Raw genomic sequence first — 14,458 nt, 5'->3', positions numbered from 1 at the left:
ATTAGAGAGACCCCAGATAGGAAAAAGAAGCCCTAGGTCAGAATCTTAGAATAGAATAGAATAGAATAGAATAGAATAGAATAGAATAGAATAGAATAGAATAATTGTTATCTTCGCCCTGTGGGGAAGAAGAAGGACCGAGGGGACAGGAGCAGGCCGAGGAAACATTGGGGCCTGCTCCTGTTGGACTCTTCCCCCACCCCCACAGGGCAAACTTCCATCTTGGCCCTGTGGGGAAGAAGAAGGACCGAGGGGACAGGAGCAGGCCGAGGAAACATCGGGGCCTGCTCCTGTTGGACTCTTCCCCCACCCCCACAGGGCAAACTGCCATCTTGGCCCTGTGGGGAAGAAGAAGGACCGAGGGGACAGGAGCAGGCCAAGGAAACATCGGGGCCTGCTCCTGTTGGACTCTTCCCCCACCCCCACAGGGCAAACTGCCATCTTGGCCCTGTGGGGAAGAAGAAGGACCGAGGGGACAGGAGCAGGCCGAGGAAACATCGGGGCCTGCTCCTGTTGGACTCCCCTCCTTCGGGAGCAGGACAATCCCATCAGCCCTTTCCCCAGTCCACTTAATTTCTCTCTCTCTTTACCTCTTCCCTCCTGAACTCCTGTTCCTTGTGTGTCATGTCTTTATTGGACTGTAAGCCTGAGGGCAGGGACTGTCTTTTTTGCTAAGTGTAAGCCGCTCCGAGAGCCTTTTTCGGCTGAGGAGCGGGGTATAAGTATGATAAATAAATAAATAAATAGAATAGAATAGAATATTTATTTCTTACCAGCCTCTCCGTCTGGATCAAGGCAGGGAACAACATTCAAAACAAAAGCATGATAAAATGAATAAAACTGGTTAAAAACATATAAAACTTACTTAGTTATATCCCACCTTTTGTCTAATGCTGGGTCTCAAGGCGGCATTACAAAATTTAAAACATATACATTTAAAACCTATAAATAGAAATATCCAAAGTTAAAATATGTTAAATATATTCCAATATTAAAACTTGCAAACATTTAAAATGACAGTTTTAAAAGTCCTTGGCACAGACAGAGGTCCCAATCATTCGCCAAAGGCCTTAGTTGTCTGTATCATCTTGTCCCACTTCGACTCACTAAGCCACGGTGGTTAAGCATTTTGAGCTGAACATGATGGCTTAGCGTGTCATGTGAACCATTCCTGACCACGGTGGCTGCGTAACCACGGTTTAACCACGCTCATTAACCGTTTGCTGCAAAAGGGTTAGAGGCCTAACCATGTTGTCTGAACTGGCCCTAATTCTGCTGCACATCTGGTGCAGGTGTGCACCCTATTGTGGCACGTGATGGAGGAAGTTTGTTGTTCGTGGCCACAACTCTTGGAGAAATGCTTCTTGAAACTTTTCTCTCTCCTTCCTGCTGCTCCCAGCGTGTCAATTTTCAAGGCTTTTCTGTTTACATGGCCGGAACAAATGGGATGTTGCCTTTCTGTGAAAACAAACTCTGAGCGGTAATGATGGTGAAGAGTGAGATGTGGAGAATTACAGTTTGTACCTAGCAGAACCACTTTCTGGGAATGGCAGCATCCAACAGCTTTCGGGGACAAAAATATTGATTGTGAACGAAGAGCGTTTCTGCTCTCGGAGTGTCCGCTAACCTTCTGTGACTCTCCAAGGACTTCAGATTCAGAGACAAGCGTCAACGGGAACAGGATATAGAAAAGGGTTATGTGGAAATATTTTGGATGTGATACTTTGGAGCACAGAGGACTTATTCCGAGAACTGTAGGGCCTTCTTCCTCCTTGCTGTCCTGACTCTGGGATTCCCATTGGAGCATCTGACTGGCTAATGTGTGAATGGAATGCTGGATTAGATAAGCTTTTGGTCTGATTCAGCAGGGCTCTTACGTTCTTATAAAATTCAAGTAAGCGTCAGACTGTAACCTCTCTCCAACCCCCCAAAAAGCATTCCCTAAAGTCCTCCGCCACTCCCCAATCTTCAGGCACATCTTTTCTATGTCCTACTCTTGGAATGACTGAAAAGAAACGGCCGTAGCTCAGTGTGATAGAGCACCTGCCTTTGCATGCAGAAGGTCCCAGAGGAAAAACTGTCCCTGGAGAGCTTCTGCCAGTTAGTGTTGACAATACTGGGCTAGATGGACCAATGGTCTGACTCAGTATAAAGCAGTTTCCTAAGCCTGGCCAAGATGTTCATCCCACTCTCTGGTTTAAGATGCCGAGTGTGCTGAGCATTGAGCATTCTTTGGCAGTGGCCACACAGCTTTGAAAACCTAACTTTGGATGGGGCCATGATTTGCAGGATTGTTCCTCTGACTTCAAAGCCATTTCATGGGAAATGAACCATCTTGAGATGCCAGCAGTAGTACTGATGTATACAGATATGTGGGGTTTTCTGTTTAATAAAATGGTGTCTTTCTCTCTCTCTCTCCTCGCCAGAGGTCCAGGCTGTTCTCCTCTCAGATGTTCTGATATTCCTTCAGGAAAAGGATCAGAAATACGTATTTGCATCTCTGGTAAGGTCTTCGGTGCTTTCTCTTCCACTCTTAAAAATTAATTGCATTTATTTAGGTATAAAGATGGGTCTCCGCATCTGATATTCTTAGTTCATTTTCCGGGTGTTTAATTTCTCTCTCTCTCCCCTTTGCCCCCTACTGTTAAGCAAAGGAAGTGATACTTCATTGTAGGACTATACCATATTCCTCACAAAGAACATGTTGTGGTAGGGTGTTTTTGGGTAGAGCTAGGGCAGACACTTAGGGGATGGTCCATAGCTCAGTAGTAGAGCACCTGCTTTGCTCACTGAAGGTCCCAGGTTTGATACCCAGCAACTCCAGGTAGCATTAGAAAAGCCCTGGAGAGCCACTTCCAGGTAAATATTGATAATCCTGGCCCAGATGGAACAGTGGTCTGACTCCATAGAAGGCAGTTTCATAAGAACATAAGAAGAGCCCTGATGCTGGATCAGACCAAGGGTCCATCTAGTCCATGACTCTGTTCACACAGTGGCCAACCAGCTGTTGACCAGGGACCAACAAAGCAGGACATGGTGCAACAGCACTCTCCCACCCATGTTCCCCAGCAACTAGTGCACACAGGCTTACTGCCTCGGATACTGGAGGTAACACATAACCATCAGGGCTACTAGCCACTGATAGCCTTCTCCTCCAGGAATTTATCCAACCCTCTTTTAAAGCCATCCAAATTGGTGGCCATCACTACATCTTGTGATAGTGAATTCCACAGTTTAACTCTGCGCAGTGTGAAGAAATCCTTCCTTTTATTTGTCCTGAATCTCCCACCCATCAGCTTCATGAGATGACCCCACTGGGTTCTAGAATTATGAGAGAAGAAGAAAAATGTCTCCCTGTCCACATTCTCCAAACCATGCATAATTTCACACAGCTCCATCATGTCTCCCCTTAGCTTCCTTTTTTCCAAGCTGAACAAACCCAGCTGTTGTAACCTTCCCCCATAAGGGAGATGCTCCAACCCCTTAATCATTTTAGTTGCCCTTTTCTGCACGTTTTTCAGCTCTATCTCTTGTTAGGTGTGGTGACCTGCTATGTTCCTAATTGCTGCCTCTTTATCGCCTTTCCTTGAGGTCTTGGGATATTGGTGCTGGTGAACAGCTTTGGTGTGTGGCTTTCAGGCTGCGTCAGATAAGAACGATCTCATTTGCTTCCCTCTCTCCTCCTCTTACCCCTTCCCCCTCGCTCCACAACAGGATCAAAAATCCACCGTGATCTCGCTGAAGAAGCTGATTGTCCGGGAAGTGGCCCATGAGGAGAAGGGTTTGTTCCTCATCAGCATGGGAGGGACAAACCCAGAGATGGTGGAGGTGCACGCCAGCTCGAAGGAGGAGCGCAACAGCTGGATACAAATCATCCAGGACACCATCAACACGATGTAAGGAGACCTTGTTTGTGGAGCACGTGGCCCCTGCGTGGTCGGAAGCGACCCCAAACGAAAGTTGGGGAGGGAATATAACAAGGTGGTAAAAAAGTCCCTGGTTCAGTCCATAGGTAGGGTAAGGAAAGGGTCCTGCCTGAAACCCTGCAGAGCCGTGACCAGTCCCTGTCGACAGCACTGAGCTAGGTGGATCAAAGGCGATTTCCAATGTCCCTGAGTTTGGTGTTTTCACATCTTACTGAGATGTAGACACAATTTGGTTATGACCTATAAAGCCCTATATGGCTCAGGTTCACGTTATTTGAAAGACTGTATTCTTCCCTTATGAGCCTGCCCGTTCTCTGAGATCTTCAGGGCAAGCCGTTCTCTTGGTCCCACCACCATCACAGGCATGCCTGGTGGGAACGTGGGAGAGGGCCTTCTCGGTGGCTGCTCCAGTGCTCTGGAACTCCCTTCCTAGGGAAGCTAGGCTGGCTCCGTCCTTGATGTGTTTTCAAAGGCAGGCAAACCCTTTTTATTCCAGCAGGCCTTTGGTGAATAATCTGGATCTTCGTCTATGCCTGGGACTTATGTATTTTAAATGTTTTAATATTGAAACCTATTTAATTATATTTTAACTTTTGTTTACTTCTATGTATAGCTTTTAACTGTATATGTTTTAATTTTGTAAAGCCACTTTGGGCCAAAGGCAGGATACTACTACTACTACTAACAATAATTTAGGGAAGGAGAGGAACTCTTCACTTTCTGGCTGGCTTGAGGTTCCTGCACACTTCTGTTACGAGCAGTGAAATAGGCCTATGTGTCAGGTGGGCCTGCCAAAGGCACAAATCCTTTTGCTTTCAAAAAGAAAAGGTGTGTGTGTGTGTGTGTGTGTGTGTGTGTGTGTGTGTGACAGAGCTGGGTTGACATCATTGCTACAGTTGTTAATGTGGTATGAAAAAGCAATCCTGAGAAATCCCAACCCACTGCAAGCAACCGTTCGTAATTTTAACCATGGGCTAGTAAAACCTAACTCTTATATAAATAAATGGTATCCATGCATACAGTTGAGTATCTTGCACCTTTAAAAGAACAAATAAATAAATAAATGAAACACGGCCGATAAAGCCCTTCGCTCAAGTCAGAGAAAACAGATTTTGTAACGGATCAATGAGACACGATTGAGGACACGATCAATATGATGTAAGGAGACTTTCTGTTTGGAGTGTGTGGCTCCTGCATTGCTGGGAGCGATCCCAAACAAAGGTAGCGGCTCTGCAGGGTTACAGACAAGATCCCAGTACAAGCGGCATTTTATATATAACACACACAATACGAAATAATGAAAGATGATACACGATCCGTCCAGTGCAAAATCCCATAATGTCAGATGGCAATATGCAAGAGCTGGCCAGATATTTGGGTTATTTGACTTAATAATAGTGGAGAGTTGAATGGACTCAATTTTGGACTTCTAAAACCCTGTTGGGAGTGTTAACCTAAGTACATAAGTAGAGTCATGCTGGATCAGACCAAAGGTCCATCTTGTCAAGCAGTCTGTTAATACAGTGCCCACAGGACATGAGTGCCATGGCACCCTCCTGCCCATGTTCCCCAGCAACTGATCTATATAGGCATACCACCTCTGATGTTGAAGCTAGTTTATAGCCACCATTGATAGCCTTCTCCCCCAGGAATTAGTCTAAACTTCCTGACTGTTAGAGCAGTTCGACACTGGAACCAATGACCTAGGGAGGTTGTGGGCTTTCCCACACTAGAGGCCTTCAAGAGGCAGCTGGACAAGCATCTGTCAGGGATGCTTTAGGGTGGATTCCTGTATTGAGCAGGGGGTTGGACTCGATGGCCTTGTAGGCCCCTTCCAACTCTGCTATTCTATGGTTCAATGATCCCCTTTTAAAGCCATCCAAATGGGTGGCCATCACTATGTCTTGCCTTCCTGTGAAAACTTGCGCTCCCCAACTCCCAAATCTGAAACGACCCTCTGTTAAAAGTTGAACAATTCAAGGGGGTTTCAAAAGGACGTCAGAACGCTGCCGTTTCTCCAGCGGTGCCCTCCCATTCACCCTCCTGTTTTCTCAATCTGCCCTGCAGGGATAAAGAAGAAGATGAAGGAGTCCCGAGCGAATTGGAAGAGGAAAAGCGAGTGCTGGACACCAAAGCCAGGGAACTGAAAGGTAAAAGAAGAGAAAGAAGCATGATGCAGCTAAAACCTCAGTCTAAAATATGGCGTAATTAAGTTTTCAAGGCTACTTGCTCAGCTTCATGGCCAAACATGGATCGCAGGTTTCCTGCATTGAAACTCAAACTTGGAGGTCTTCAAATGGAGGTTTTCATTAGGAACATTAGAAGCTGCGATCCATGTTTAGCTGTGAAGCTGAGCCCAGTATTGTCGACACTGACTGGCAGCTGCGGCTCTCCAGGGTTTCATTTATTACATTATATTTCTAAACTGCCCAGGAGCCAAAGCTCTTTGGGCAGTTTGGAAAAGGAAGGGAACCTCTCATGCAAGCACTGAGTCATTACTGACTCTTGGAGGGATGCCAGCTTTCGCTGACGTTTTCTTAGCAGGCCTTATAGCGGGGTGGTTCGCCGTTGCCTTCCCCAGCCATTATTACCTTTCCCCCAGCTAACTGGGTACTCATTTTACCAACCTCGGGAGGATGGAAGGCTGAGTCGACCCGAGCCGGCTGCCTGAAACCAGCTTCCGCTGGGATCGTACTCAGGCCATGGGGAGAGTTTCAGCTGCAGAAACTGCTGCTTTACCACTCTGCGCCACACGAGGCAATATTAAAAACCTTTAAAAAGCACAATAGAGTGCATAACCTAAAAACAGCTTAGTTACAAACAGATCAGCGGACAGCAGATACATATACGCACGTGTATATCCCCTCAATAGCCCCTTGATCTGATTCATAACCTGTCGTATGCTGCCACATCCCTGGAAGTAGAGGAAGGCCTTAACGTGGCACCGAAAAGATAACATTGTTGGCTGTGTTGTGTTTGCGGATATGGAATGTCCTTTGTTTGACTTGGCTTGCCACTCCTTTTTCTGTGAGCCAAGTACAGGAAGAACCATGGCTCAGTAGACCCTTTGCACTGAGGTCTCAGGTTCGATCCCTGGCATCTCAAGGTAGAGCCTCTTCCTGTCCGTGGGGACAAGATGGATTAATGGCCAGCTTCATTGTAAGGCAGCTCTGTTTCTCCTGGTGGCCTGCAATTCTCTGACTGGCCAGGAGGTGGGGCCTGAGGCTCAGGGATGGCTAGCCCTGCAGCGTCCACGTAGCCGTTCCGTGAGAGTTCTCCGATTGACCTTCTCCCCCCCCCCCCCCCCCGCCTCCATCCACCCCACAGAACAACTCCAGCAAAAAGACCAGCAGATCATAACACTGCTGGAGGAGAAGGAGAAGATTTTCCGGGACATGACGGACTGCAGCGGGCACGAGGACAGCTTGGGGTCTAGGGCGTTGTTCCGGGCCAATACGGAAGAGGCACCTAAAGGGGAAAGTGTGATGAAGAGCGTGATAAATGAAGGTAAACAGGTCCCTGAACTGCCACCCCACCCCATCCCATCCCATCCAATACCCTCTCCCCGAACGGGATCAATTCATCCTCAGTAGGCTAAACACATTGCTGCATTTTGAAGAACTGCGTGGTGGCGTGGTGTGTTGTGCTCAGACTAGGGAGGCCACAGAAATCCTCAATGGAAACAGGGGGTTCAGGTTTTTTTTTTAATCCAACCCATGGATTTTGCAGCAAACTGGCTTTTCCCTGGTCTGGCAGATTCTGCGGACTCTTGGACCATTTTTCTAACAAGTGCGAATTTGCGCAAATTTGGGAAACTAAAAAAAACGCACACACACACCCTCCCCGATTCTGTCAAGCAGCGGACGACGGAATGGCAGGCAGCTGACAACCCATGAAACGCAAACAGATGGGATTTTACACAATCCGTACATCCCTAGCTCAGACAGATCCTGATTTGGGAAGGAATAACTAGATATCATTTCTCATTCAAAAAATTACAGCATACATTGTAGTAATTCAGGAAAGAAACCTGGTAGAAGGGGCAGCCAGTTTTGTCCACCTCCTTGCCCCAGGTCAGGGTGCATTCTCCTGTTCTCCCTGCCAGCCACAAAACCTGTGCTGATGACCTCCCTCTCTCTCTCTCTCTCTCTGATTTTGTCTCCTCTCCTCTCTGTCTCCTCTCCTCCCCTCCCTCCACTTCTCTGCCTTTCGTTCCCCTCTTCCTGGTTTTTATCCCATACCAAAACTACACCTAAATCCTTGCAATTGCACTTAGGCTTTATTTTCCCGTCTTTCCTTATTATTCTCTCCCCCCCCCCTCCTTCTGTCTGCCTCTCTGTCAGACTTCAGTTTGGAAACGCCTCTGAGCAGAGACGTTACGAAGAGAGTCAAACCCCATGTACATCACTTGCATTCAATTTGTTGGTCTTGAGGGGGAGCAGTCCTGTGGACGCTAAACAGGCTGGGGAGGGGAGGTGTAGGATACTTCAGATTCTTGGATCTGAGGAATCTGCGCCCTCCACCCCCTTGCAGTCAGCACAGAGAGAACCGGGCCGGCCGCCTCTCTGAGGCTGCAAATTAACCTCAGGGAGGAGGTAAAGGGTGTGTGTGTGTTCTGGTGGAGAGGCCAGCTTATGCCTTCCCAGCTTGCTTCCCTCCCCTTCTGGGACACCCCGGCTAGATGGGCGAAAAACCCATCTAGCTGAAATGCAGAGCAGGAAGCATGGCGGAGGCGAGGATCGCCTCTGTCCTGCCTCCTTCTCAGCATTGGATTCTCATAAGCCTCCAAGTTCGGAGACTTATGGGCGTCAAGGATGCAGTCCATAAGAATCCACCGTAAGGGGCCCAAAGAACCCTTCTCGTTGTTATTTTTCCTTACACTTTGTCCTCTCCATAACCTTTAAATATACCGTTGCTGATTAGCTGGGATGCAGGCCGGTCTTCTCATCCACGTCTTCTCCTTCCAGTTGAGCTGTTACAAGGGTTGGTGAGCAGGAGTTTGGGGAGTGCCCTGGGGCAACAGATGAGTAGCCTGGCCTCGGAGCAGGAGGGCGTGGGGCCCATCTCCCTCCCCAGGAGGGCAGAGACCTTCGGAGGATTCGACAGTCACCAAATGAATGTGTGCAAGGGTGAGTACTGTCCGTGTCTTTGTTTCCTGGGCTGTGAAGGGCTTAAGTGAAATCCCATGAATGAACTCCTGGGCTTCTTTTTAGGCGGGGAGAAGGATGAAGGCGATGACGTGCAGGATCTTCGGCGGACGGAGTCGGACAGTGTTTTGAAGAAGGTACGTTATCGGGGAAGGCCTGCAGCTCACCACTGGAGTACAGGATTTGTCCCCAGTCTCTTTAATGGCGAGGATGTGTGAGGTTTACCCGGGGCCATTGAGAACGGTTGATGGTCGGAATGGACCAGCTTTCTCCAAGATGTCGCACTCCTGATGTGTTGGACTTCAGGTCCCAACTACAGCTCCCAATGGCCGTGCTGGCTGGGGAGGATGGGTCCTGTAGTCCCAACACATCTGCAGGACACTAGGGATGGCCGGAACAGGCAGCGAACTGAAGGCAGCTTCTTCCGGTGTCTTTGGCTGCCCGGCCATTTCCTTGGGCTTTTGGCTTTCTTGCCTGAAAGACATCAGTTTCTCTGCCTGTAATTAAAACAACCAACAGAATCAAATGCTAAAAAGCACACAACTGCTCCAAGTCACACAATGTAATATAATGCAAACGCCAAAGACGCCGATCAGGACTGAAGATTGGTAGCTGCAACAGAACTGAGACATCTAACACCAGTTGCCTATAATCTGTAGCAGTGAAATGCTGAATTGAAACTGGAAAACAGCAAGGTATATCATTGCTACAATACATGCGGCTGTTGTCAAATGTCTTAACTCTATTTATAATTATTATTGCAACTAGTGCCTCATACTTACCTTGCTGTTTTCCAGCTTTAATTCAGCATTTCGTTGTTACAGATATAAGCAACGGGTGTTAGATGTCTCAACGCTGTTGCCACTCGTAATTTTCACTCCTGATTTGTGTCTTTTGTGTTTATTGTGTTACTTTGTGCAGCTGTGTGCTTTTTAGCATTCGATTCTGTTGCCTCTGTTTTGTGTAATTAAAACAAACCACACCGCTCATGTTGGAGAAATGTAACTTAATTCCTTCCCCACCCCACCCCCAAAAAAGGGCCTCTGTTTTTATGGTTCCATTTCTAAATGATTTACTGTGTAACGGAGAAGATGGTGGCAGCTCTGTTAAGGACCATCTATCTGTAAATTGATGCAAATGTTATTTTTAAACATTCTTCTCACCCACTATTCTGGGCCACTGGCATGTAGCATCCTTACGTGCTCCTCAGTTGACACTCCCCTTACCTGGGCCCACCACCAATCAGGCCCTTCCAACGATTACGGTCCCTCCTTGCAACATCATTCTTCTGATGGGAGCTGAACAGCCGCCATTTCCGGGGCGCAGCGCCTCAGACCTCCAGGGTATTGCATTCTGGGAAATTTAAAACGATGGCGCTTTCGGTTCCCATCAAAAGATTGCGCCTGCCAGGTAAACCTGCAGGTGGGAGGGGTGGTCTCTGTAGGAAAGGGGGGCAAAGGCCCAAGCGGCAGCAGCGGTCATGGCCTGAACAATAGCGGGAGACCCAGCAGAAGCATTATATTGAGGGGCCCCTGGGGTTCAGGTTGCCAAATTGCTGCTAATCTCATCACTATTTAATGATGCAAGACAGCCCTCCCCCAAAATGGTGCCCCCACCCCAGGCATGTTGGACTGACGTTCCCATCCTCTGCCGAAACCATGGCCACCGTGCTGGGGATAATGGGAGTTGTAGTCCAACGCACCTGCAGGGCACGCAGATGGGGAAGACTGGCGTAAGGCTTCTCGCGAGAAAGGGGGTGTTCTGTGGAGTTGCCTTCGATCCCTCTCGTCCTTTGCCTCTTCCTCATTCAGCCTGTGTGATCTCTTCCCCCTAGGGAGGAACAGCTAACTTGATGTTTGTGCTGAAAAGGAACAATGAGGTAAGAGCTTCTCTTCTAACTTGGCCTTCTAACAAAGGTTTTTGGGGTTCCGGAATAGCGCTCAGTTCCTTGTTCTTCTAGGCGTCGATAGACTTCTCACACCCAAGTGTCCTGTGTCTCTCTAGTCTTCTGTCTTCAAACTTGGGACAGGGTGGTATCTCGCTCGGGACATTGTCCCAGCCATCCAGTCTAACCATGGAATCACAGAAGAGTTGGAAGGGACCTGGGAGATGAGTTTGTCCGGGGATGGGAAGCTTGTGGCCCTCCAGATGTCGCGGAACCTCACCACTGGCTGTGCTGGCTAAGGAGGATGAGAATTGGAGGCCGAAACATCTGGAGAGCCACAGGTTGCCCACCCCAACAACCGGGGGTTGATCTGGCCAGACGCACTGCTCGATACAGGCTCTGCAATGCAGGACGCAGCGGCAGCATCCCTGAGAGGCGCCCATCCAGTCCTACCGCCCCCGTGGTGGCCAGTTCCACCGCTGAGCAGTCTGCACTGTGAGGACATTTCCTTTACTAGTTGCCTTCTCTTAGTTGAACATTGTACTTTTCAAGGATGGTTGTGAGACCTAAGGAGGGCAGTTGGACCCCAACACCCATTAGCCACATCCATTATGGCCAGTGTTCAGGGATTATGGGAACTGGAGGAATCAAGAAAACGAACTACGGTTTGTTCAATAGTCTGCCAGGCAAGCCCTGGGCAGGGCAGCAAAGCATGGTTTAAATAAACCACGAATTTGCGTTACGTGTGAACCAGATCAACATCTCTGTATCCAGAGAGTGTGTGGTCAGCGTTGGCCAGGGGGGGCATCAGTAGAACATGTTCTCCCTTCTCCTGCCTCCTGGACTAAACCACCATTGAGTTCATTGAAGGAAGGGCAGGAGGCTGAAAGAACTGGGGATGTTTAGCCTTGAGAAAAGAAGACATTGGGGAGACATGATAGCACTCTTCAAATATTTGAGGTTGTCACACAGAGGAGGGCCAGGATCTCTTCTCGATCCTCCCAGAGTGCAGGACACGGAATAACGGGCTCAAGTTAAAGGAAGCCAGATTCCAGCTGGAATCAGCTACCTAGGGAGGTTGTGGGCTCTCCCACACTAGAGGCATTCAAGAGGCAGCTGGACAACCATCTGTCAGGGATGCTTTAGGGTGGATTCCTGCATTGAGCAGGGGGTTGGACTCGATGGCCTTGTAGGCCCCTTCCAACTCTGCTATTCTATGATTCTATGATTCTATGATCAGGAAAAACTTCCTGACTGTAAGAGCAGTACGACAGTGGAACCAGTGACCTTGGGAGGTCACTGGTTCCCACACTAGAGGCATTCAAAATACAGCTGGACAGCCATCTGTCAGGGATGCTTTAATGTGGATTCCTGCATTGAGCAGGGGGTTGGACTCGATGGCCTTATAGGCCCCTTCCATCTCTACTATTCTACGATTCTACGAGACCAGCCTTGCAAATAATCACCAGCTAACAGCAGTTCCCCCTTCTGCTTCTATTTTTCCTTCTGCAGCAAGTTCTCCAGAGCATCACTCACCTCCACAGCTTGCTGGGCACGTTGCAGGTAAGTTCCAGGAGCGGGGAGGAGCAAGGGAGAACCCTGCTGAGCACGCGGCTGCTGCACTGGCCCAGTGAACGAAGCCCCCCAACCACGCCGTCCCCCCTCCCCAGCCAGGATTTCTCAGCAGCACGAGGCGACTTGCCAGGTCCAGATGGGTGAAGAGCATCAGCGGCTTGCTGCACCTGTTTAGCGAAATTCACCCTTCGTGTTCTTGAAGCAGTTTCCAACGAAACTTGCCAATACAAACAAAAAAACATCTTAAAAGCCTACGATGCAGAAAATGTAAAATCGGCAGCCCAAGCAAGCAGCAGTTAGTTAAGCCCGGCTTCGTTGGGCGTTCTTGAGGCCTCCCTTAAATAGCAATGTTTTCGCAATCCCTCTGAGCCTCGTACAGGAGTCCGCCAGGTTTCTGCGTCTGGTTGGGGCACGTGAGGCTTTCCATTGCTGGCGATCTTACAGGGGGCCTTTGTTCCAAGGCAGACTTCCCCAACCTGGTGCCATCCAGATATAGTGGACTGCAACTCCCATAATTCCCGGCCAATGGTCATGCCGGCTGGGAATTATGGGAACTGCAGTCCAACACAACGAGAGGGCACCAGGCTTTGGAAGGCTGCTCCTGGGCATATCTAAAACCAGAAGGTCCATGCTGGATCAGACCAAGGGTCCATGTAGTCCATCATTCTGTTCACAACCAGCCAGCCAAGGGAAACCAAAGTAGGACATTAGTGTAACAACACCCTCCTGCCCATGTTCACCAGCAACTGGTTTACATAGGCATCCTTCCCCTGAGACTGGAGGTGGCACATAGCCATTGGGACTAGTAGCCACCTTCTCCTCCAGGAATCTGTCTAATCCCCCGTTAAAGCCAGTCCAACTGGCAGCCATTGCTACGAGTTGTGGTCGCATATTCCCTAGTTTAACTCTGCGTTGTATGAAGAAATCCATCCTTTTAGCTGTCCTCAATCCAGCAACAGGGCCAGTGAAATGCAGAGCTCTTGGGAGCAGGGGCCAGTCTGTCTATCTGAGGCAGGAGAATGGTATTTGGTATTAGGGTGCATTGCCTCAAACAGCCCCTTACAGGGCCGGCCCTGTCACAACGAGAGGCCCAGTCCCTTGGAAGCTGCATTATACCAAATCAGACCACTGGCTCCATCTGCCTCAGCACCATCCACCCCAGCTTTCCCATAACCTACAGCCCTCCAGTTGTGTTGGACTACAGCTGCCATCATGCTCGGCCAACATGAGAACGATGGGAGTTGGCATCCAAATGCATCTGGATGGGATTGCACTCACCCTGAAGGAGCAGGTTCGTAGCTTGGGGGTTCTTTTAGACCCATCATTGTCACTTGAGGCTCAAGTGACCTCAGTGGCACGGAGTGCCTTCTACAAACTCCGGTTGGTGGCCCAGCTATGCCCCTATCTGGACAGGGATAACCTGGCTTCAGTTGTCCATGCTCTGGTAACCTCCAAGTTAGATTATTGCAATGCGCTCTACATAGGGCTGCCTTTGAAGACGGTTCGGAAGCTGCAGCTCATGCAAAATTCAGCAGCCAGATTGATTTCGGGAACCAGAAGGTTCGACCATATAACACCTGCTCTGGTCCGCTTGCACTGGCTGCCTGTATGTTTCCGAGCCCAATTCAAGGTGCTGGTTTTGACCTATAAAGCCTTACACGGCTTGGGACCACAATACCTGACGGAACGCCTCTCCCGACGTGAATATACCCGGTCACTACCTTCAACATCTAAGGTCCTCCTCCGGGTGCCTACTCCGAGAGAGGCTCGGAGTGTGGCAACGAGGGACAGGGCCTTTTCGGTGGTGGCCCCCAGACTGTGGAATGATCTCCCTGATGAGGCTCGCCTGGCGCCAACGCTGCTATCTTTCTGGCGCCAGGTTAAGACTTTCCTCTTTGCCCAGGCATATGGCGGCACATCTTAAT

General features: G+C 49.1%; 1 protein-coding gene across 2 annotated transcripts in view; it reads left to right on the top strand.

Annotated features, from left to right (window-relative positions):
- Positions 1-14,458, top strand: part of AKAP13 (A-kinase anchoring protein 13) — a 298,396-nt gene that overhangs the window by 274,819 nt on the left and 9,119 nt on the right. For both annotated transcript variants that reach the window (XM_063142172.1, XM_063142171.1), the window contains 8 exons: positions 2,427-2,503; positions 3,715-3,896; positions 5,994-6,076; positions 7,254-7,433; positions 8,894-9,055; positions 9,140-9,210; positions 10,908-10,952; positions 12,471-12,521. In XM_063142172.1, coding sequence (XP_062998242.1) covers positions 2,427-2,503; positions 3,715-3,896; positions 5,994-6,076; positions 7,254-7,433; positions 8,894-9,055; positions 9,140-9,210; positions 10,908-10,952; positions 12,471-12,521 — 851 coding nt within the window. The remainder of the gene's footprint in view (positions 1-2,426; positions 2,504-3,714; positions 3,897-5,993; positions 6,077-7,253; positions 7,434-8,893; positions 9,056-9,139; positions 9,211-10,907; positions 10,953-12,470; positions 12,522-14,458) is intronic.

The sequence above is a fragment of the Elgaria multicarinata genome, chromosome 16 (genome assembly GCF_023053635.1).
Source record: "Elgaria multicarinata webbii isolate HBS135686 ecotype San Diego chromosome 16, rElgMul1.1.pri, whole genome shotgun sequence".
NCBI classification, from domain to species: Eukaryota; Metazoa; Chordata; class Lepidosauria; order Squamata; family Anguidae; genus Elgaria; species Elgaria multicarinata.
This window is presented reverse-complemented; position numbering and strand designations above follow the sequence as displayed.